This window comes from Periophthalmus magnuspinnatus, chromosome 4 (assembly GCF_009829125.3).
Source record: "Periophthalmus magnuspinnatus isolate fPerMag1 chromosome 4, fPerMag1.2.pri, whole genome shotgun sequence".
Taxonomy (NCBI): Eukaryota; Metazoa; Chordata; class Actinopteri; order Gobiiformes; family Gobiidae; genus Periophthalmus; species Periophthalmus magnuspinnatus.
Window position 1 is genome coordinate 13606003 of NC_047129.1, and position 24120 is coordinate 13630122.

The window sequence follows — 24120 nt, forward strand, 5'->3', positions numbered from 1 at the left end:
TGTGTTATCAAAGTCTTGAGCATTAGGGAAATTGGTTTCTGATTGGCTGCATAATTTCTGCTTATAAAATGGGAATGAATTGTTTGCCATATTACATCCGGTGTTGCAGCTGTGTGTGCAGAGTTAGTGACAATACATTTATCAGGCAAGCTAATGGGTTTAATAGAAATAGTCAGGGAATGACTCTGGGAGCTGTATGTTCAAGGAATGTACAAGTATATAATGAGCATCGCCGAAGACACACAAACAGCATTGTACACAGTGAATGTTATTAGAATTATTATTTTTAAAGGATTCAGACAAGAAATTGGTCCTATTGTGTAATTATAAAGTAATAGACATACCGTAAATTTCGGATTATAAGCCGCTACTTTTTTTCCACGCTTTGAGCCCTGCGGCTTTTACAGCAGTGCGGCTTATATATGGAATTTTACTGGATAACGGCCCCTGGGGGGCGCTCTCTAGCTGTAAACGTAAAAGTGAGACAGACGTGGGGAAAGATTCTGCTCTGAAGAATTCACTAGTTTTGATTTTGAACGATCATTTTGCGCATCATGAAATGGATATGATGCCGTTTTTAAGATAAAGAAACAGAAAGGAAACAGAGCAGGGGTCGGCCTTTAACACGCAAAGAGCCATTTGGACCCACTTTCCACGTAAAATAAAACACTGGGAGCCGCAAATACTTTTTGACATCTAAAATGAAGATAACACTGTATAATAACAATAATGTAACGGAATAATGTAGGTTTTACTTTCACGGACAAGCCTTCTACACGTGGCAGATAAATATGGCAAAAACAACTTAAGTGCATTAAAAAAATACAACTCACCAAACCGCTGCATCAGAGGGAGCCCTGCGCTGATTATGTGATTATGTCTACTCTACTCCGCAATTTCTTTAAAAAAACAACAACAAAAAAACTCGTAGCGTATCATTTTATCCCAGGTGCTTATTCTCCATGTGCCAAAGCAGTTTTGAAGGTTTCATTGCCTTATTTGCTTTTCCCGTATGTTACGTAGAGCGGACTCTGTGCGTGAGAGTCACCTGCAGCGACAAACCCAGATTTTAAGTAGGCATTGTCTGTTAAATTTATCTTTCTTTTTCTTGGAGGTCGTAGTCTCCTCTTCTGGCTCCTCAGTTGTCCTTTTCCCCTTTGTTAAAAGCTCTCCAAAGACTTTTGTTTTGGCTCATTTTCACTCACTTGTGGCTCTACTTTTGGGCGACATGTCTGATGTGTTATACGTGATACGTCACCGCGGAGACAAGAGCAGATAATAAACTTGCTACTACATCAAATAGATTTCTGTGGCGATTTCCAGCAGGATTTTCATGATACATCTACGGACGAGCTTATTAGTGTGTCATTAGGGACGGGCCAAAGTTGCTCCTGACCCCTGTGCGCACAACGTCTGAAAATCAGGGCTCTTTACGCAGGACTGTGAGCTGTGTCTGTGTTAGTTCCCAAGCCACGCAGAACCGCAGTATGAGGCTGAAAGAGGCGCATACGGCTCCGGAGCCGCGAGTTGCCGACCCCTGAAATAGAGCCACTGCACGTGAGCTCGACATCAATGAATCCAACTTGGTCAATGTAAAAAGACGGCAAAAGTTTTCAGAGGAAATAAAAGCAGATTTTCCGTGTTGGTGCAGCTTTATTTTATAAACCTGCAGATGTGTTCATCCCGTGTTGTTGTCGTGTTGGTGCCAATTTTCAGGCACAGTTTAAAAAAAAGTGTGTCGGTGCACCGTCTTTCTGTGTAAATGTCTCATGTTACAATATGAAAACCTGCGGCTTACATTCAGGTGCGGCTTATATATGGACAAAATTGATTTTCTCTTCAAATTTAGCTGGTGCGGCTTATATCAAGGTGCGCTCTGTAGTCCGAAATTTACGGTACTTCAAGTAAGTATCTTGTTCTGATGTAGCCACTGAAGCCAATAATTTGTCATGACAATCCCTTATGAGTGGTGAGTGGAGGTAGTGTAATAGCAACAAGATATGGTAAAATACTTCTGCAGAGGCAATGGTACCCTAAAGCTGATGTAAGTGCAAAAGTAAAAATAAAAATGTAAAAACTCCCTTACTCGTGCATTTGTGTCTGGTTTGGGTCTTATTGATCGGGGTCTGGCTACTTAACCTTTGAAACTGGGTACCTTTTCTCTCCACTGTATCAACTCATGTGACAAAAGGTATAAATAATTTATTTACAATCATACATAGATTAATGAATAAAATAATTTAGTCAATATTACTCATAAACAAAATAAGTCCCATTAGTATCATAAATTGAGGATGTAACAAAAGCCACATGTTCCATGATTGTTACTGATGATGCCAAGCCCCTGTCATGATTTATGGTGTGAAAGACCCTATTAGTCAAAATCATTTTAGGTAAGCAATTAGTTAAAGCTAATGTAGCTGAAGAGACAGCTTGTGTCCACAAGGTGTAAATCTCCGCGCCGCAGCACTTTAGTCACCAAATATTGCCTGATTTACGACAGTCTGCATGAGCTATTGCCACAAAGTAAGTGACTTCTCTGCCCTCACAAGTCCTCACAGTTGGGCACGGCGGTGTTTTATGGAGCTGTTTAGCATTCCAAATGGTGGCCCAGCTATGAGACCTGCATAAACAAAACTGCCTCTGACATGAAAGGAGCCATGGTTGTTAGCAAAATTGCCATCAAGGACCTAACTACCGCTAATTTGACCGTATGTTGTTAAGCTAGAACACCTATCCAGTGTCCAATAGGCCTGCGCGACTTCTTTCTCACTTGTTGTGGAAGGGTCAGGACAAATGAGTCAAAGTTTGGAGTCAGACTGCTCCAGCCGGCACAGGCTTATCCAGATGGCATCCACTCTTCACCGCCCCTCCTCCTCCTCCTCAACGCACCACTGGCCTTGCTCAGCAGCGGGAAAAGAGAGAGGCATTTGGTCCAATCCCTAATCTCCTGTATCATTCATGCTCCACCATCACACATCTGTGTCTTGCTGTGCCATGGTCAGAATTAAGATCGAGGAGTTAGCCGACATAGAAAGAAGACAGAGAACTTACAAAACAGGGCGACTTTGGGAATTGTCTGACCATTCGAAGGAATTACTCAACGGCTATTTAATTCATAGTTTATGTTAATGTTGATTTGTATCTCCATAGAAGCAGTTAAAATAGGCATTATGTGTGCACTTTGTAGGGGAGGAATTGGTCTCCATAGGTATCAGTCTAACAAATGCACTCATTGACTCTCATGTGTTTTGTGCCCTCAGCAAATGCATTGCCCTTTGGAGTATAGTTGATTTGGTAAGATAATTGTGCAGGGAAAATATTTGTCTTAGCAATAAAAAGTACACCCTGGCAACATGATGACACCGGAGTTCTTTTTGTATATTAAGTACGCAGCAGTACATACATATTGCACATATATACAGTTCATATTGATCAGGTTTGCTTATCCTTCTTGTTAATTGCACTTCCATTAAATTGGGTCATGAGCAGAAATCCTCCATACCAGCCATTTTACTTAGGAACCAGTGACAGTGACATTTGCGGGTTAACTCTCTAATTAAATACATGTCCAAACAATTTCTTTCTCCATCCAATACAATTGCTTTTTTTCAGCTAAGAGTATAGTTGACCTCTGGGCTAATTGCAGATTAAGGCCTCTAATTAAAATAAGCAAACCAGAGTAATGAAAACAGAATTAAGCCCTGGCACGTTTGGAGTTTTCATAACAGCAGACCTTCTCAAACACTAAGCCTGCCATTTGGCTTTGCATGATAGGATGAGCAGAGGCTTATTTCAGTGTGCGGCCAATTCTCATGCCTAATGTTGCAACGATTAATCGACTATTCGACTCCAAAACACGTGCCAAAAGACCTTTTATTAGAGAGACAGGGACTCTAGTAAAGAACACAAATTGCGCTTGAGCCTGCTATATAGTTATAATCTATGACACCCGCGGATGATTGTTTTATAATTTGCACATTTTAAATTGCAACATTCATCTAAAACGACTCAATAAAAGAAACAAGTCTGCTGACCTTCCGCTAGAAAATGGCAATGACCAGTGGGAACTGACATTGCAGTCAAAACATCACAACAAAGATGACCAAGATGGAACAAAATGACTACACAACACTGCTGAATCCTACACATATCACCAAATAAGAAATAAAATTGAAGAACGGAGTAAGTATGTCACAGTGGGCGGTTGCCGGTGGCAGTGAAAATGAGGGTTGATCAGCAATCGGTCTTGAAAATAAACGATTAAAGATTGCTCACACATGCACGAATCACTCCAAATACAACTGTGAGTGTGACTGACGAGGGTGCTTTAAACAAAATGTCATAAAAGTATAAACTACTTCTGAATTCCTAAATCATCAGTCAACATATTTCAATCTTTTTTTGGTTAACAGTGTAGTTTAAAAATCGCAATCGCTGCACAAAAAGAACAACATAATTCTACCTGATAACAGCAATAACTTGTTGAGCAGTGTGCTACAAAATCAAGCCTTCACTTACCATGGGCATCCTTGAACCACAGCACTGCGCTTTGAATGGTCGCAATTACAAAACCAAAGGCAGAAATTCTCGGCAACCGACAAAACGTCCTGTCTCAGTGGGTTTTTAGACCTGCTGTGGCAATTGTCAACACCTTCACAATTATGTTCTGAAATACATGGTAATATATATAGTATTTGTCAGAAAAGTTGTGGTGTGAAAATGGTGCAGTTTCTGACCCACTTGAATGGTAATTTCCTGCTTTGTAATCACCACACATCCTCATACTTAAATGGTAAATGGTCGCATTTTTATATAGCGCTTTTCCGCGTTCAAGGCACTCAAAACACTTTACGTCAATGACTCACTATCCCATTCACACGCACATTCAAACAACAGTGTATGCAGACAATGGGGGCAAAATGGGTTAAGTGTCTTGCCCAAGGACACAACTACAGCATTCAACGTGCGGGTTTTGCCCACTCACTAACTGGTGTCATGAAGAAAAGAATACCTGGATCAACTAATACTAAAATACATAAGTAGAAGAAAATTGGACTTCTCTTTAGGGATTTGACCTCTAACTTCGTCTTCGTCTCTCACTTGTCACCATTGGCGATAAGTTTAATGCCCTACTGTGGAACATTCAAGGCAAAGTAACAGCATATATAGATAACTCAAACAAGCAAGACAAATGTTCCATAGCTGACTATAATACCCACCAAACACAATGAAAATTTCAAAACTGGTAACTCAATTCCTATGTGATTGGACGTAATTGTATGCCTGGTCTACTGCCTTTGCACCTGTTCAATATTGTTGATTTAATATCTAAAATACTAAATGAATACTTTAATCTGCACAAGCCCCAACAATGGCAGCCTGCCACAAGGTCAGGCCTGGACTCCGATGAGCTCAAAAGGCTCAAAGCATATCTCCGTGCTGATTTTACCTGGTGAAATTTGATCTGCGACCCACTTAAAAAATTTACATATTCATCTTCGCAGCAGGTGGGTGCAGTTATTGGCTGAAATCCTGGCTGCACAGTGTGACTCAAAGGCGTAAATATCACATTGAGGTGATTGTATGAATGGACAAAACCCTCCCACCTGAGATACAACAGAATGCCATTGATTAATTAATGAGAATGCCATGTTGTGTGATGAAAGCATCCATTAGAAATACTTATGCAATGAACAATGGCGAAAAGAGGGTATTTTGGAGAGGATTTGACATTCCTTTGTCAAGCCCTCCAGAGAGCTGCCTTCTCACGTCCTACTGAGTAAATGGCACTAGACTTTGAGCGTGAGGTTGTTGCAAGCTGTTATTCAGCTGTTTATCTCGTCACAATCAATATCAGGCAAATCTGTGAAGTTTTCAAAAATGCTATATTAGCTTTAACTTAAAAAAATTTACCTGGTGAAATTTTTGATGTCATAGAAAATCAATGGTTTAACGTGTTTATTTAAGGGTTTCAAATCAGTCTAATTACCATCGTGATTAACAATTCAAAACAAAATATGGTATCTATTGTATAGTAGCAAGTCCCTAAAATGGTGCTCTGTAAATTAAATTACATGACAGAAACCAATTAATAGTTTATTGATTCTTAGGGATATCAAAATGTAATCATCTTACATGGTAATTCAAGGTGCTGTCCAGTGAAAAAACAAAACAGGAATTCCAATTACTTGAGTTTTTGTTTTTTTTGTTTTTTTACGTTGTTTTGTGTTCCATCCATAGACCAGGCGGATCATTTCTTGTTTATCAGACCTTGCAAAACATAAGCAGTGCCCTGTAACGCTTCCGAGTTCGGCTGCCAATTGCATATGCCTCCTTCCTCCTCCAGTACCCCGCAGCTGTGAATCCTGCTCACATATTCACTGTGGCCATCCGGATTTTTAAAATAAAGCAGCGTGCTTTCTTTGCTGCTTTTACTGAGAGAAAAAACTGTCATTTCAAGTAATGAACATGCACCTCGAGACCCTGCAACGGAAACCAATCAATGCCATTGTATATGCAGTGTTTTGGCTCTGGAAGAGCAGTTGTATTTCTGACAGTCTTTGGCCTTTGCTTGCTCCAGTCTCTGTCAGTGTAAAGCCCTAGTTATCCAGGATGTTTGGAATTCAACAGCTGTGTTGTTGGGAGCAGCACAACATGCCCCTGTGCTTCCCCAGACAGAGGGCTCACATAAATAACAGGCTATCACTGCTTATTTGTGGTCAGGAAACACAAGCGGGGTCCTTAAACCACCCGGCCTCCAAATCACATGCAATGACATGAAATAAACAATGTGCAGTGGAGTGTGCACATGTTTGCTCCAGTCATAACATTTCTGAACAATTATTTCACACTTGGGCAGTTTACAAAGTGAATCTGCGGTCTGTCTGCCCTGAGTGTGGCCCGTATAGTGTTTTAAGCTCGCTGTAGATCGTAGATAGTGGGTAAAAGTACAGTGAGTGCTGAATCCTCTTTAGTACTATCCATTATTGAGAGTATTTAATGTGAACCACAAAGTCTCTGTTGAGCATTTGTCAAAGGTTTGCTCTATCCAATAAAATACTGTGGCTTACCATTCAAAAGAGAAGGCTTCCTGGAATTGGATTCTGATCCAGCTCTAAGTACAGCTAAAGCCAGTAGCCTCTGGCTGTTTGGATGTAAATCTATCTCACTACATGGCTCTCCAAAGCTCTTGTCTTGATTGCTATTTGGATTCCTCAGCACATGCAGGGCATGAATAAATGAGCTCCATCTTGATCTTCTCTGGAAAGTTGTGTTAGTAGCACTTCAGCACTGTCTATTTCACAATGACTTTATCATATCCACTCAGAGAGGCTGCTCTCAGTGTTTTAGTCTAAAATGTCTCAGCAGCTTGTCTCTACAAGTGTTTTGAAAAGAATGCGCATATTTTCATCTTTACTTTTGTATTTGTAAAATAAACTGTCTGTGATTTTAATGGGTTTTGTCCGCCACAAAACACACCCAGTCCTTAGCACGTTAGATCCACATACAGTAGTCCTGCAAACAAAGTGGGCTATTTATATTCCGTGCTTTGTGTAAAATGAAGGAACACAGTGTTCTGTTGCCGTCCTGAACTCAAATCTTAATGAATTAATAAATGTTGGCAGCAGAGGCATTCCTGACTGACAAAAACAGGACAAAGAAGTCCACAGATGGCGTAGGGAACACTGTCTATGTGTGTAAGCTGATAAGTCATGCACTGATGAGTCCATTTCTTAATTGCAATGAAAACTCATTTTCAAATCTGGCTGAAGAGGTAGGGTTATTAATTGATATTTTAATTAAAAAGCCTTCGTTCTCTGGGTTCTTTGGCAAACAATACTTTGTAGCTAAATAAATCATATTCAGTCTTGAGGCATACCAGTTTATCATTAATAGTCACATGGGAGTGGCTAAAGTGATGTAAGTGGAGCTCTGTGCATTAAGGTGTATTCCTTAGCTTTAATATTACATAAGCAGCAGGTCATGCACTGTACACACCATTAGCACACTGCTTTTATGTGCAGCGTTATAGCGCTCAATTAAAGAAGCCTCCATGTTTCCCTGACATCCTTCATGTAATGCAGATATACTGGCAGTCCGTTTGTGATCGACCCTCAATTGGCCATTTGTCACCCAGCAGGGCCTTGCAGCACCCATTTTTCTGCCATGCCTGCGCTATTCCTGGACCCAGCCCCTCACCCAACTCTGCTGGAGTCACCATGACGACAGGCATGATTTAAAGCCCCACCCCGGCATTCCCCAGACACTAAATTACCTGGATTATTGGGCTTTCATGCTTTTAGTGCACTACTTTGCATTACTTCCAAATCCTGGAGGTGTATTGCACAATATATGATGATATAGAGTGTGTCAGCCAGGAGAAATTGGAATTATTGGATTGGGCCAGATTTTATGGCTGTAATCTGTCTTAACAGTAGTTCGTGCCAAGCTTTAAATTGGAAAGACTTGATATTATTGGTATGCATATAGAATCAGACCATTCAGGCCCACCCACAAAAACACAGGGACACATTCCCATTTTAAAACTACTTATTTGAGGAAAATTAAACTGAATCCAGGCATTGGATTGCGAGGCTACACTTACTTTTTGCCAATGCCAACACAGGTAATTGAAGAAGATTGCATTGGTAGGGCATCAGGTGAAAGTGTACCATTTCAATATGCACATCACGGTATGTTAGGAAATGGCCGACAGAAAGCCAAAGCTGAACCAAGATATTGATTTGAATTCAAGTGAACATCACAATCACAACTTTCTTCTTTACAGCTTCCACGTTTTTTTGTCCGCTTTTTCCTTCAAACATAGCACAAAATAGTCATTAATCTCCTTATTTTGTTTTGCCAAGTCTTCAACCAATAAACTTCAAATAAAGGAGCATTTTTTTTGCTAAATTGTAAAGCCTTTAAGTCGAGTGAAGAAAACACGCTGTTCTCCTTTGGCAGTTTGTCAGGCGGCTGTCGGATAAAAAGGGAACAAATCAAACTTATCACTCGCGAAGTTTTTCACCGTGCTGATTTGTGTTCTTGACTTTAAATATACAGTGAAGTTGGTGGATATCGACGCACCTGCCCCAGCCGCCATGTAGACTGTCCCGGCAACTGTAGCTCGCGACAGCTTGGGTCACGAGATCCAGATAATCAATGAGACCGCACAATGACACCCATGGAGGATTAGAGGGATTCACCGAGCTGCTGTCAGTCGCCACAGCCCATCGATTTCATACTTTGTTATTGCAGTACACGTTTTTGCTTGAGAGCACTCTTAACATTTCCGTCATTTTCTTCGGGGATTGCACTTCTCATCTCGGCTGATACAGTTTGCCAAGCACAGATGTTGTACCTCTCATTAACAACTTTGCCGTGTTCCTGTTCATTTTTTGAAGCCGTCTTGTTTTGTGTGGGTTTTCTATAACAGTGATACACAGAGAACAATGGAGATTTTGATCAAGAGGCATTGTGTTCAGTGCAGTCTGGGGCACAGGGGGGTGCAAGTGTACAAGTCAATACAAATCAAATCCTTCTATTCAGCCTGGACAATAAAGCTCTTTATAAAACCAAACATTCAATTATTTTACTGCAGCGCCAAAAATCAGTGTAATCACAGCGGAAGAGAACTGTGAAGAAAAAAGTGAAAGTGCGGGGTGACTTAGGGCGACAGTAGCTCAGTTGGTTGAGTGTTTATCCATTGGTCCAAAGGTTGGCAGTGCGATCCCACCTCCCACAGATGAATGGTGTTGTTGTTGTTGTGTCCTTGGCCAAGACACTTAACCTATCTCACTCCCGGTGTGTGTGTACACTGGTGCATGAATGTGTGTGTGAATGGGTGGTAGGCGGTTCCTTGATGTAAAGTGCTTTGAGTGCCTTGAAGGTGGAAAAGCGCTGTATAAAAGTGTGACCATTTACTTATGACAGGCTTTCTGTTTTGCTAATTATTACTTGTGCCTTGATTGCAGTTATAGTACCTGTATTTAATAATTATCATCCTTTTACATAAGTTAAGTGGCAGTTTATGGGAACATGTTGAGAAGAAAAGTGTAAAAATACAGCGAGTAGCAGTGAATTTTCTACCTGTCACCAACACCGAAAATACCATCCAGAAAGCAGGGCTGATTAACAAGCAAGGAACACAGTTTAAACCTTCATTTAACAAAATAAACATGTTGTAATTTGTTTTTATAAGTCTATTCAAAACATATTGTGTAGTTTAGACATGTTTTGGCCGTTGTTAACATCATGGTTGCTCGTTAAGTTATGGAATTACCTCTACTAATGTCACATCTAGTGTCTCTGTCCAACCAGAAAGTAAAGTTATAAACCTCTCCAAAAGGAAAAAGACAAAAAAAACAACAACTTGCAAGTTTTTTTGTAAAATCTTAAACATAATTATGTTAACTATGAAAGTTGTTGAAATAAGCATTCAAACATGTCAAGTCATATGTATATGTATTTAAAACCAAAGGTGTGCAGTGTAATTTTTGTCACGACTCAAGAGAAACAAGGCAAGTCAATCCAGCAGTTATACTAAGGTAGTGATGGAACATAACAAAGTAAAAGTAATAAAGTAGAGCAGGGGTGCCAAACTCTTTTCACAGAGGGCCACATCTTGAAAAATATTCGACACAGAGAGCCATAGACCAGTGGTCAATACAGTGGATAATTCAGAAGGTGCATTTAACAGTTTTGACTTCATACTTTAAATAAGGCTTGAAATATTAACATTACGCCTGTATGACAGTGCAATGTGACGTTATTTAGGTTAAATTGGTAGAATTGGTCAAATTTGCAGTAAAAAAGTACTGATTATGATCAACTGGGCCAGTTCAACCAAAGGCCTGAGGATCAATAAAAATTAGTCTGAGGGCCGCATTTGGCCCCTGGGCCATAGTTTGGACACCCCTGAAGTAGAGTGTTCTCAAGTACAAATTTTAGGTATCTGTATTTTAATTAAGTACATTTTAAAGTGGATACTTTGAACAGGCCTAAAAAGTAAAAGTATTTTTTGTTATTGTTTGAAACCTGCTGAAAAATGGGGGTTTATTTTAACATGTTCATATTTTGAGCAAACTAAAATCTACAAATAAAAACAGCTAGAAAAAAGTATTGATTTAATTGTTTCTACTAAACAAAATTCCACACAAATCTTTATCAGAATCACTACATTTGAATCTTTATAAGACCTCAAAATCTGTGAGAAATGGTTTTACTTTTTACTATTTAAGCACATTTTAAAACTGGCACTTTAATACATTTATTTGAATTGATTTATCACGTCATACTTTTACTTTTGCTTCAGTTTATTTATTTATTTATTTTTTGCTCCCGTATCTATACTTTTACTTAAGTAACAAAGCTGAGTACTGCTTCTACCACCGTGTTAAGGTCATTGATGTAAGTGATTGCTATGAATGCAAATCATGACATGTTGCTCCTCCTGTTGAAAACTTGTCTGTGCCCCTTTTTTGACACATCTACTTTGAGTGCTGATATTTCATACGCGCCATAGGCCATTCACACCAACAGCACGCTCCGACAGACAGTCAAGGTCTGCTACAACCCCCTCAGCGTGGCACCCAGCTCTACACAATGATGAATGGATGCACACAGCCCCTTCATAACCCATAGCTTGAGTCACTTTCTCGAGTCCTTTAAATTAGTCAGCAAAGTACAATAACACAGAGGGAAAAAAATTTATTTAATTGGGATTTATATATATGGAAAATAATGTGGTAAAGTAACATGAATGTGCTTATTAAAATGCATGAGGAGGCAGGTAGACGGGCATCCATCATCCCAGAATGGCTCTCCTTCACGATCACACAGCATTCATGTTGTTTTTCACCTTCACCAGCCGCTTTTATCATCAGCCTTTCTCAATGTTATTGCGGAGTTGAACATGGAGCATTATGCTTATTTCCTGTTTTCATTCAAATAGGTTAGACTCCATACTAGACGCTATATCCTGTCCTCAGTCTTTGCTATTCATGAGTTTCAGCTTCCTGTTATAGGCGCCACTTTGAATACTTTTGACCTTTCAAGAGACGGGATATTTTGGAAAAGATGGAATATTTCGAATGAACCAGTCCCAGTAACGTAACAAAACGTGACCGTACCACCTTGTCAGTGCTTGGTCTTGTGTGATCTTGGAAGCTAGTACTGGGATGAGAGAACACTGGGGATACCGGGTGCCATATTGGGGAGGCAGTGGGTCTAATGCGAACTGATGTTGTGTCCTCAGGCAAGAAGCTTAAATGGTAAATGGTAAAACTTCTAGGCACTCAAAACACTTTACATCAAGGAACCACTGACCCATTCACACGCACATTCATACACCAGTGTACGCAGTGTCGAGAGCGGGATTTGGACCACCAACCTTCGATTTAGTGGATGAGGGAAGCCGATGAGGCAGATTGGCAGCTTCAGATGTCTTTTCAGGAGTTTTTCGAGCTATAAAAAACAGAAACAGATAACTACTACTAATAGATAACTGCTGGACATTACAATAAGATACATAGTGCACTTGGCAAGATTACACATTAAGTATTCGTTTAGTTGGACCATAATTGTTTGATGTCAACCAACTTTGTTCTATATAGTGTCACGTTTTTCCCTTCTCTTTACATTCAGAGTGAAAAAAGCCGCTTAAACACAAACTCATCAATTTACAAAGTGCAAGCATTTGAACGTCTCAGCAACATCATAAGTACAGTCGTTTCCTTAGAGGCTCAGTATGTAACTGTGGGCACGGTAAACATTTGAAGTATAAAAGGACTGCTTTAAGACATATTTACTCCACATTTGAGCACATGAAAGAGCTTCGTTTTGCATTCACACAAACCTGCCTCCCCTATTGGCTCTTTGAACTTCCATTAAGCCATTTATCACCGGGCCTCGAAATTCAATTCATTCCTCAAACTTTAGAGTTGGATGCCTTTTTCTCTCGCCGGGTCTCAGTCTGCTGTGTAATTTTGACTGTATACACTTGTAATGCTAGGCCAGAGCTGTATGTAACTGTACTAGCGAGTCTAACCCCTGCATTGTTTTTTCCCCACACAGTTGCCCCTTCTATCCATGAGATGAAGAGCACTGGGGTGAGCTTGGGGCGCACAGGAGCGCTCAGGTGTGAGGCTGCTGCTGTGCCAATCCCCACGTTTGAGTGGTACAAGGGGGAGAAAAGGTAGGTCTTTTTTAGAAATAATGATAATAATATGAACAGTAATATTTGCAGCTTTATGCGCAGTGGCTAACAGGTAACAGCAGATTTTTTTAGGAATCAAAAAGGTATTCTATATGAAATATGTTGCATCCATGTGAAAAATACTTTCTTTTATTTATTTAGTGATGACACATGCTCTTATCTTGGTATTTAGTTATAATCTATGACACACATGCATCTCGTTCATTTTGAGTAGCAATATCGATCTAAAACAACTTAATAAAAGGAATGGGTCCATTGAGTGATTTCCACCTGTCCCTTTATACTGCGTTCTGTAAATGTCATCACAACAAAGCTCTATGCTGTGTTATATTTTTATTTACTTGTTTTGTTTTTTGTGACAAAATGGCCATTTGCGCTTTATTTTCTGAAAAAATTAAAATACAGAGCAGTGGGTGTGTATGGGGGGTAGGTTCAGAGCAATGTTGCCCCAAATCCAGGACAGTGAAGATTACTCAAATATACATGAATTGCTCAAAATGCAACTTTTAGTACTGTAATGATGGGGGAAACCATTTTGGGCAGTGTGTTTCCACTTAATTGCATATATTATTTGATTTTAAATGTGAAAATCTATCCCAAGTAAGACACTGATTATCATAAACCTGTCATAAAGTATCATTTTTATTTTAAGCTTTTAGACCATGAATAATAACCTCAAACCATTGTAAAAATAAACGTGGATCTGGCAAGGCAAGTTTATTTGTATAGGACAATGCATACACGAAGTCATTCATAGTGCTTTACAGAATAAGAAAGACATTAAAATCACAATATAACAAATAACATAAATAATCATTATAAAATTAACACTAAGAGAGAAGAGTGCAGGATAAAAACCTTTCAGTCATATGCACAGCTAAACAGAAGCGTTGTGACCTTGGATTTAAAGCAGAGGCCTGTCTCACCTCTTCTTTACTGTCACTGCTTTCTCTCTCTTACTATCGGCACATTGTTAAATAAGCTGATTTTATAACAACAATGCCATAGTATTTGTAAGGGTCATGCTATTTTTGTGATCTTCTGATAAAAATGAGATTTTTCAATACAAAGGTACTACAAATGCTAGGCTTGCTTGATTTTACTTTTATATTCCAAAGATTTGACAATGGTGGTAACAGCCTAAAACGATTACAGTATTTTGTTTCTACTGAGCTGTATGATTATAGGAGCTGCTCTCTTGCGCAGTTGAACTCATTTTAACACCAGGTTGAATATTTTGTGTGCAATCAAATCATGCATCTGGAAATGACAATAGCAGGTATAACAAAAGCACACAGAGATGGCAGAACCCATTTGAATATGAATGAATGGAGTCACTGATACAAAATAAATGCTTCACCAAATGTATTTTAAGGGCAGTGTAGAGCTGACTGGTACTGCACAATAAAATCACAAAGCTCGTTTTCATATTTTTTATTTTATTTTTTGTTATTGTGTGAAACATCATGATTGTAAATTGAATATGAGCCTCAATAGTAACAGCATGCACTAAACAAAGAGGTCTTTAAAAAGCTGCAATATGTTTTATTATTATTATTTTCTTTTTTTACAAGAACTAATAAATGAAAGAAGGCACCACTTAAATCAATACAATTACATTAAAAGGCTGTTGGATGCATGTTTTATGAGTTATGCATATAAAGATAAGATGTTATTTAAAGTGCCCAGGTAGAAGTGTGTTGTTAGGAGCAGCGGACGGCCACATTTACACTGGGGATCTACAGATCTGGATTAAGATTTGGTCAGGACACCTCACTGGGGGAATAGTCCATAAATGTTTTAAGTTGATAGGGAAAAACGGAGGAAACCCACTCAAATCTGGGACCTTGTTGCAGTGAGGGGAGCGTGCTCTGCCTTTATTTACAATACACCTGCACATGCAATGAGCAGACGATAATACTATTACTACATGCAATGCTCCCACTTGAGTGCAGTTGTACGTGTCCTAATTGCTGGCATTAAGGCAGATATTAGTCAGGGTAAGGCATGTGATTAGTTTGTTTTGCCATTTGCGCGCTGCCTGGGGAGAGGATGCCACGCGGATGTAAGTTGCGCGTGCTCACCTTGCATCCTGATATACTGTTTGCCTGTGACGCCCTTAAATCATTCACCGCACATATATCAATCAGGCAACATTCAAGTGTCACTCCTTGAATTTAAAAACCAAATTACCCCCATTACTCGTCATTTAGCCACTCCTGGCGAGCACAGTTTCAATCATGAGCTCACACTGTGCTAATTGTAATTATGGGTTGGATTCAATTTATTCCAATTGCTAAGGAGGCAAGTTGGCATGATTCTAGTCTTTACTTAATTCGAGGACTTGGGCTTTTTGTGACTTCTTGCATGACTAAAATGTGATTTCTTCATTTATGCCTCATCATGAAAAGCCCATTAATACGAGTGCTGTAGACGTGTAGGTTCAGTATAGCGCAAGCACGTCTCTACATACATTCCTATTCATTTTGAGGAATGAAAATTAAGGCTTTTGAATTCATATTTATCAGCACAGAACCGCTGCCAGCTTGCCTTTATCACAAGCTGAGAGACAGTTTTGACAAGTAAACCTTTGCAGAGATGACAAAGCTTTGATGACTGAGTAGACGTGAGTGGGTGTTGAGTTATTTTCCATTTTATTTTCGAATGATATTTTGACTTTTACATCTTAATAATATTACTTAAACTTGCACAGGCATAACATTATAATCCCAGTTTTGTTAATTTGTAAAACAGTTGCAGATTTAACTCCCTGTTGACACATACAAATGTCTGTAGGGCTTCTGGCAGAGCTCAAAGTAAGTGTTCTGTTCAAATGTGTTGAAGTTCTCAAATAGAAACAGCATTTTCCTGCACACAAGGTCACACGGCCGTCAACTGGGAGCGCTTCTCACTCAGTCCAGCCAAACCGCAGTTTACAAAGGGCACAAGTGGAGCTGACACACAACAATATCCTTTTGGTGGAGTTAAAAGCTTGTGCCAAATGTGGAACTGTCCAAGAAATAGCATCACTCTTCACATTGGTATTTAGTAGTCAGGCATAAACAACAGAAAAAAGCCGAAAGCCTTAGAAATATCATCATCTTCCTGAGTAAACAAGGAAACATTTGTCATCGTGACTGCACAGATGTCAGATACAACTGGAGTGGGAGGTTTTCTGATCCTGGCACCTGCAACAAAACGATGAGTGTGTCAAGTGGCACCCAGCTGTGTCACCCGCAGGTCACCCATCCTCCTCCAGAGCGTCTCTCCACAGCTGCGATTCATTGAACAAGGGGAGACAATATGTGTTAAAGATGGGGACAAAGAGCTGGACATTTGTGATCAATACTGTTTTAACCAAGGGCAATCATATTTAGTACTTAATTTGCATCTGTAAAGAGCCATACAAGTTATTAATTCAACCTTTTACAGCTTAAATCTTATATATAGCCGAAAAATAATCTGAAATTTTGTAGTAGTGTAAAAAAATAAACACACGATAAAAACTGACTCTAAAAAATTATTGTTCCAACTTTCAAATTTTAAACATTAAGTCGATATGGTAATTACTGAGACAGGCCTAGGTGCAACTGTAGCAAATTGCAACTGTTGTTTTATAATGTGGAAGGAACAAAATGCAGTACATAGAGTCTTATTACTAGGATTGTTCTGATATCGATACTGGTATTGGCAAAAACTCTGATACCGCACATTTTACACGTATCAGTATCGGCAAGTACTCAGACCAAATCACCAGTCTGATACCAATTTGTATTTTCCAGAATGAGGAAACATAGATGCAGACACTTAAAACATGTTAATAATGACAGAAAAGACATTAGTGTTGCCTCTTTCATACCTTCATTTAGCCTTTGGAGTGGACGCTGAACTTTGTAAATTAACTATGTAGAGTGCTGCCCAACAACAGCGCTAACACAGCCTTTGTTTACTCTGCATAATTAGCCATGTGCTCCGAGGGCGTCTTTTTACAGGCCTCACTGCTGTTTTTATCCACGCTCTGTGATACTAAGTGACCAAATAGAAAAGTTAAAGTGGCTAAATCAGCACCACTTATCATCAGGACCATTATGCATTTCTTTACAGATAGCCATTTATTTTTTGCTCCTGTACTGTAACAAAATTGAGTAACGATGTCTGTGTGATCCGTCAGTCGTCCAGGTCTGATCCATAACAAAAGACAAAGTTTAAATCTGTCAACTGAAACTGGAGACAATAGCTGTTTACAGTTTCAGTGTAGTTAGCTCCTCCCTTTAGATATAAGGCAGTGTCCACCAGTAATCTGACCAGAACTGAAGAAGCAGCTTGGATGAGCAGCGAAACGTCTTCACTCCTGCAATGATTTTTGCTATAAAAATTGAGTAACTAGTCTACTTCTTCACACTACGCGACATCAGACTGGTATCAGTCTCGGCTCAGATGAACAAGAAAAGAAAAGAAAACACCACTTTTAATTTCAATTACATATCAAACCCTTTAGTTTAGACATCTGCAAACATATTCTGAAGTACATGCTTTTCTTTTAAGCTTAGCATATATGCACTTGGTATTCTCGCAAACCTTAATCCTCATTTCATGTTTAAAATGTGCATGTTGTACTGAATACCACTTTAATAGCAACTGCTTTCATTTGTATTGTTAACAAATAACCTGGGTCTTCCCTGGGGCCTCCTCCCAGTGGGACATGCCCGGAACACCTCCCCAGGGAGGCATCCAGGGGCATCTGGAGCAGATGCTCGAGCCACCTCAGCTGGCTCCTCTCGATGAGTAGGAGCAGCGGCTCTACTCTGAGCTTCTCCCACTGAGCTCTTTGCCCTGTCTCTAAGGAAGCGCCCAGCCTCCCTGTGGATGAAACCCATTTCAGCCGCTTGTATCCGCGATCTTGTCTTTTTGTTCGTTACCCAGTGCTCATGGGTCCTACCCTCACCATAGGTGAGGAGACTATGTCTCTTGGCTGGACTGGGGAGCGCCTTGGGGTCCCACCGGAGGAGCTGGAGGACATGTCTGGGGTGGGGAAGTCTGGGAGTCCCTCCTTAGACTGCTGCCCCCGTGACCCTGTCCCGGATAAACAGAAGAAAATGGATGGAGTTAAAAAATAAACAAAATTATATTTCCCCATAGTGTTCATTTCTCGAACTGTTATTGACCTTTTGCACTTCTGTATTCTTGTTAGCTCAAACTTACCAAAAAGTTCATGATACAAATCTTCCAGTCTAGCTCTGAGACACTAGAGCAGTATTTTTAGTGAAGTTAGATGATTTTATGTTTGCCATGTTTAAAAGAGCAACTCCATTCAATATAATGCTCCTGTATTTCCAGGATTATCAAGGGCCAGGGCATCGACATCAAGAGTTTCAGCTCCAGATCAGTGCTGACAGTGACTAACATGACAGAAGATCGCTACGGCAACTACACATGCATCGTCACCAACAAGATGGGGACGGCCAACGCCAGCGTGTCTTTCTTCCGTAAGTCCAGTCTATCTGCTTTTCTGCTTGTGACCAAAAAATGATGAACAACTCTGTCGCGTATCGTCTGGATCAAATATAAAGTTTTAATGAGTTTAAAATGGGAAATTGGACTGTGTAATTAAAAAAAAACACTGTAAAAAGAAATGTGCTAATTAGGTGTGATTATCTTGGAAGAAGAAAATATGGTTCTTGTCACTTCAGTGGATCTAGGTTACAGGATGAGGGAGCACCAGTATGTTTTTTATTTTTATTATTTTTTTTACTGTTGTCAGCTTGTGTTAGTCTGTTGCATGCATTTTTTTTTTCACATATCACAGTCAAAAAACACTCTATTTTTGCTCTATTTTTTATTTTCCCAACTTTAAAAAAAATAGTTCATTTATTTTGAACTAAGTTTGGGGCCAGATTGCTCATCTTCTATATATATCTCACATTCCTTAGCAACACTGTGGGCATGACTAATCTAATGTCCATATAAATGTATGCTGCAATGTGCCAATATGCCTTTTAATGCATGCAGTGAGGACCCTAGCCCAGCAGCAGGACCTGTACCTCAGGGCGACTTCTATATACAAGGTGTGTCCAGAAAGTGAGCATAACGCTTCCTCACTTGAAGACCTCCAGAGATGCTTTGAAGAATGGAAAAACCGCCTGGATGGTTGTGAACATTCAAAAGGTGCATACTTAGAAAGTCACAATTTTCACGGTGAAAGACTTCTGAAAATCATTACTTCCTGGACACACCTTGTAAAGTCATTGTATTTATTTTCAGTCAGCTCTCATCATTTTTAAGTTTAGTTTTCAAGCTTGTTTTCGTGGACAGATTTGCACATTGGTATAAACCGCTAATTAGAAAGTTAACAACCTAACACTTCATTGCTTTTGTAGTCTGCCCACAGTAATGTCTGCATATTACATATTGTTTTGCATATTGTGGTGTCACGATGTACTACAAGAGGACGTAGGAAGTATTTTATTTTTTAAGCGCTTTCAAACCAAACATTTTCAGTAGAGTCATTGGACTTTTTCTTGCTAAGTAAGTACAAGGGCATGTGGGTTGCTGCCTGCTCTCACAGACATGTAATTGAAAAATACACATTTCTCTCCATAATGTAAATGTATCCTAATTACAGCCCAAAAGCAGCGGTCTCGTCAAACGCTGTCAAAGTGGTGTGTGACTCACAGTGTAGGGCTTTCATGGCGCACAAAGCCCTGTGATTGTGCGTGAGGTTACATGGCCCATTCGAGGACCAAATGGCTTCTTCTTTCGCTCCATTTAATTCCAACACTTGATTTTGGGACAGCGTTACAATGGAGAGTGCTACGACCGATACAAAACACCAACAAAGAACGCAGACAATATGCCATTGATAGCAGTTGACCGAAATCTGTAATTCTTCACTATTTTTGTTTAGTCGTATTTAGAATTAGGAATGGATTTGTGTAATCCCTCAGTCATCCAGGTCTGATCCGTAGCAAAAGAGAAATAAAATCTTTCAACTGGACAAAACGTTTTGCTGCTCATCCAAGCTGCTTCTTCAGTTTTGATCAGATTATTAGTGGACACTGCCTTATATGTGTCTGAAGGGAGAAGCTAGCTACACTGAAACTCAAAGCCCTATTGTTTACAGTTCCTGTTTGTAGGCTAGGTCTATCATGCTACCCTATAAGGAATCTGGAACATAAAAACTGCTTGATGGAGTAGTCAGTAGAAGTCAATGAGGGTCCTTTGCATGATCTTTCAGCGAGTGGATATCCAAGTAAGTAAACCTCTGATCTCTGACCTAAACCCATACCTGCTGACAATGGATATCTGCATAAAAACTGTGTATTGTAACTGCTACGATTACTTACAAAACCTTGGTACTGGCTGGAATGTTCAACACCCACTACTCAAGGGAGAGGAAAGGCATCCACTTACTGTATGCCATTTGTCTGTCATTGGCTCCAGCTCTCATTCAATGTCTGATCAATGCTTTTTATTGAGCGTGGAAGTATAATAAGCCCATTATATTTTTAATAGGCACCTTTGAAATAGCCAGACAGACAATTATTCCCACTGCGGTGCCTTCGGCCATGGTCGGTAATGAGGTCAATTAAAAGACAAGGAATATGTTTTAGTAATAACTTCTGGATATAAATGGCCTGTTCTTGGCATGAGTGACGTGATCAATACAAGATGCAGTCAGCGCTGTCTATACTGAATGGACTGAGACACTAAAGGAAAAGACATGAGGCATAGTAACTGAGCAGTGCCAACAATTGAATAAGGAATTAGTATATAGATAGACAGGTCAAGTTCAATGTTTTCTTCAAGATCCAGATAAAGCGGTTAGTGTGAGATAATTTGGGTTTATGCGAAATGGGAACGGTGAAGATGTTCTTTCTTCTCGTAATGCAAAATCTCACTCGTCTGTGGCACTGCAATGAAAAACAGAACTCTCTACTAGTTTTATAACAACACGTGGTAATAAATTTGCATCTGATGTATTCTGTGATGAAATATGAACAGGTGAAGTAAATTATTCAGCAGTTATGCGCAGGCACTGTCTGATGATAGCGCAGTACGTACCAGGCCAGCACACTCAACAATACAAAAAGATATTTCTGTAGCTATGGCAATTGTCAAAGGGACACTCTATATTCAGCTGTTTATGTATTCACAAAGAACATCAAAGGCCCGACTCTGATCCCCAAATGGATGATCTTAATGTGACAGTGGCAGGCCTCAAAGCAGCCAAAGAAGCCCGTGCCACCAAAAGCTCACCACTTTCTCAATCTTTATATCCGCACTTCCTGTCTTTTCTCCCTAACTCGCTGCTTTATCGTCTGTCCTTCCATCCCCCCGTACACACTCATGATTTGCACTAATGGCAGTAAAGTCCCGTTGCTGTTGTAGTTCTTAATGAGAAATGGCACGTCAATCCCTGCTCCGTGCCTCTCATTGCCTCACCGCTGCAAATAACAAAACCCAGAGGTTACATTTCACTTGGGGTGACTTTGGACGGCTATTTTAGAAGCAGTCAATAGCTATCGATGAACAAGGAGAGACGGAACAAGACCGTGCATGTTTGATAGGACGTCATACACTAGGGGTGCATTCTAACTCGCAGCTCAGCATGGGCGGTCTGCACTGGAGATATTCTGTTTGTGTGCATGGTGGCAAGCCAAAAGCACAGTAGGCGAGATACCCAGCCAAAATTATGTCCATAGATTATGTCAAGATCGAATGCCAGAGAATAATTCATGATTGCAAAAAACAAAACACAATAGCTGTGGAATTTCAAATACAATGAATCTCTCCTAGGATCTGTACTTTTAAACTGCACAGCTCAGGGTTGTCAAAAGAAGTGTTGCAGAAACTAGTATCAAAAGTACATACTCGTTTGAACAGGTATCAATACTGACAAATTACACATACAGGATTAAGTTAGGCCTGTTTAGATGTTGAATGGTCTCGATCTGTATATTATATTGCTCTACTGTATGTCATAATCAATAGGAATTGTACTTAATCATCACTGTAGGAGCAAAATTTGTCTTTTCCTGTGTCATGATGCCACTAACTATCTAAGTAATATAATTGAAAAATGATAATTATTGTACACTTTTGCCTGTATGGGGGCGGCGCATGAAATGTTTGATGTTTTTTCATCTATTTCCTGCCCTTTGAAAGTCATAATTTGTTAACAGTAATCTCTAAAGTACTGGGATTTATAAATATTCTAATTGTAAATATAGCAAGGGCTTTATCTTAGCTTTGCATTGTCTTTGAAATAGATATAATGCAAAGTTTTCTTAAAAGTACAGAATAATAAGGTTACTTCAAAACCATCTTAAAGTATCAGAACCAAAATAGTATTCATTAAACTTGAAAGGTTACCATGTTCTTTGTTGTAAATCCCTTTTTCTCAAGCTCTCCTAGTGCTTTTATTTTAGTCCATGGAGCAGCACACACTTAGCTTTGAGGAGATGAACTGTGTTGACCCTGAAAATCCTTCTTTGTACAAAAGTAAACACATTTGCTTTTCAATTGGGCACTAGCTTGTCATCTGCAAATATACTAATGAATAGGCCCACCTGCTGTAGCCGACTGTAAAATGAAAGGATTGTTTTATTTGCGCCTTCAGAGATTTAAGACCACATCTAATCATTAGGATCAAATGCCTCACCCAAACCTAGATTTACGGAAAAAGTTGTGACAGGGACATCAAACCTGCATTTTTTTCTTCTTTTAATTGGATCAAAGTGACCTGCAAAGTACATACAAGAGCGAAACAGACACGTCTAGTGCACTATCAGCTTTCCAAGTGAATCGTTACACCCTTGTTTAATCAGTCGCTGAAAAGGAATCAGTCAGTTTGAAACAATGTGCACTGTGTGGGCTCAGATTGATGCACTTGCTGCTAAGAAAAAAATCCGATTTAATAAACAAAAGAGACGCAAGCCCCTCATTTGGCTGCCTTTTCTTTTTTTTTTGCAATTTTCTTGTGCTGGAAATGACAAAACATTCAATATATGACACTATAAAGTACTCGCATCTTGTTTATGTGGGCAGATGTTAGCAGCAGAAAGAATGATAATATTGCTTTTTCTCTTACCATCTAAATTCAAGTGTTTTATGACCATGCAAATGCCGTTAATTCCCCCAATATCAAGTGTTCGTGCAGTGTTCGTTTCATACCTGGGGCCCTCGCTGTGCAAAAAAAGAATTATAATTTTTCACTCCTTCGAGCTCATAAGATATGCAAACAACAGAACTCCACAGTGGTCCTCAGGCTGCGGTTTGTAGTCATCTAACTAATGCATGATACAGTTATGGAAGCTGCTGTTGGAGACAAAATGGTGTACTTAAGTGGACTGCTGATAATGTCTGTCCAGTGTAATATCTGTTTGAGTATGCTTGCAGTTCATCCAGATGCTAAAATAGAATGTAAACGTGTTTAGCCAACGTCTATAGCTAGCAATGGACGGATTATATTACAGAAAAAAAATAAGTTGCCATATAATTTTTACAATTTCATGTACCAATCAGACACACAGGCCTATCATGATAATTACTATTCTGACTTTACTATACAGATTTTGGGCTAAGTATTTATCATGTTACATTTCCTTTGCACTACTGAGAAATTTCTGATTGTTTTTTTGGTTGTATGATAAGATTTAATCTGTAAAAGGTTAAATTAATAACTTCTTTGACTCATTACAGATGCAAACTATGTACTAAAGTGTTTCATTCTGCTGTTTTTTTTTTTTATTGCAGCTCATGATAATTTAACGATTTTGTAGATTTAGAATAGTTTTTGTGGTTTAAATTTGGTCTTGGGTTATTGTGTGAGTAATATTATCATTTATTGTCTATATTAACTTCAGCAATATATCAAACTTCAAAATATGTTATCGTGACAG

At 39.4% G+C, this 24120-nt stretch overlaps 1 protein-coding gene across 3 annotated transcripts in view; it reads left to right on the forward strand.

Moving 5' to 3' along the window:
* Window positions 1-24120, forward strand: part of negr1 (neuronal growth regulator 1) — a 160408-nt gene that overhangs the window by 91201 nt on the left and 45087 nt on the right. For 2 of the 3 annotated variants that reach the window (XM_033965351.2, XM_033965352.2), the window contains exons 5-6: window positions 13078-13198; window positions 18557-18705. In XM_033965351.2, the coding sequence (XP_033821242.1) occupies window positions 13078-13198; window positions 18557-18705 (270 nt within the window). Of the gene's footprint in view, window positions 1-13077; window positions 13199-18556; window positions 18706-19228; window positions 19385-24120 lie in introns of all 3 variants that reach the window. The other variant, XM_055221142.1, reaches the window with a different exon arrangement.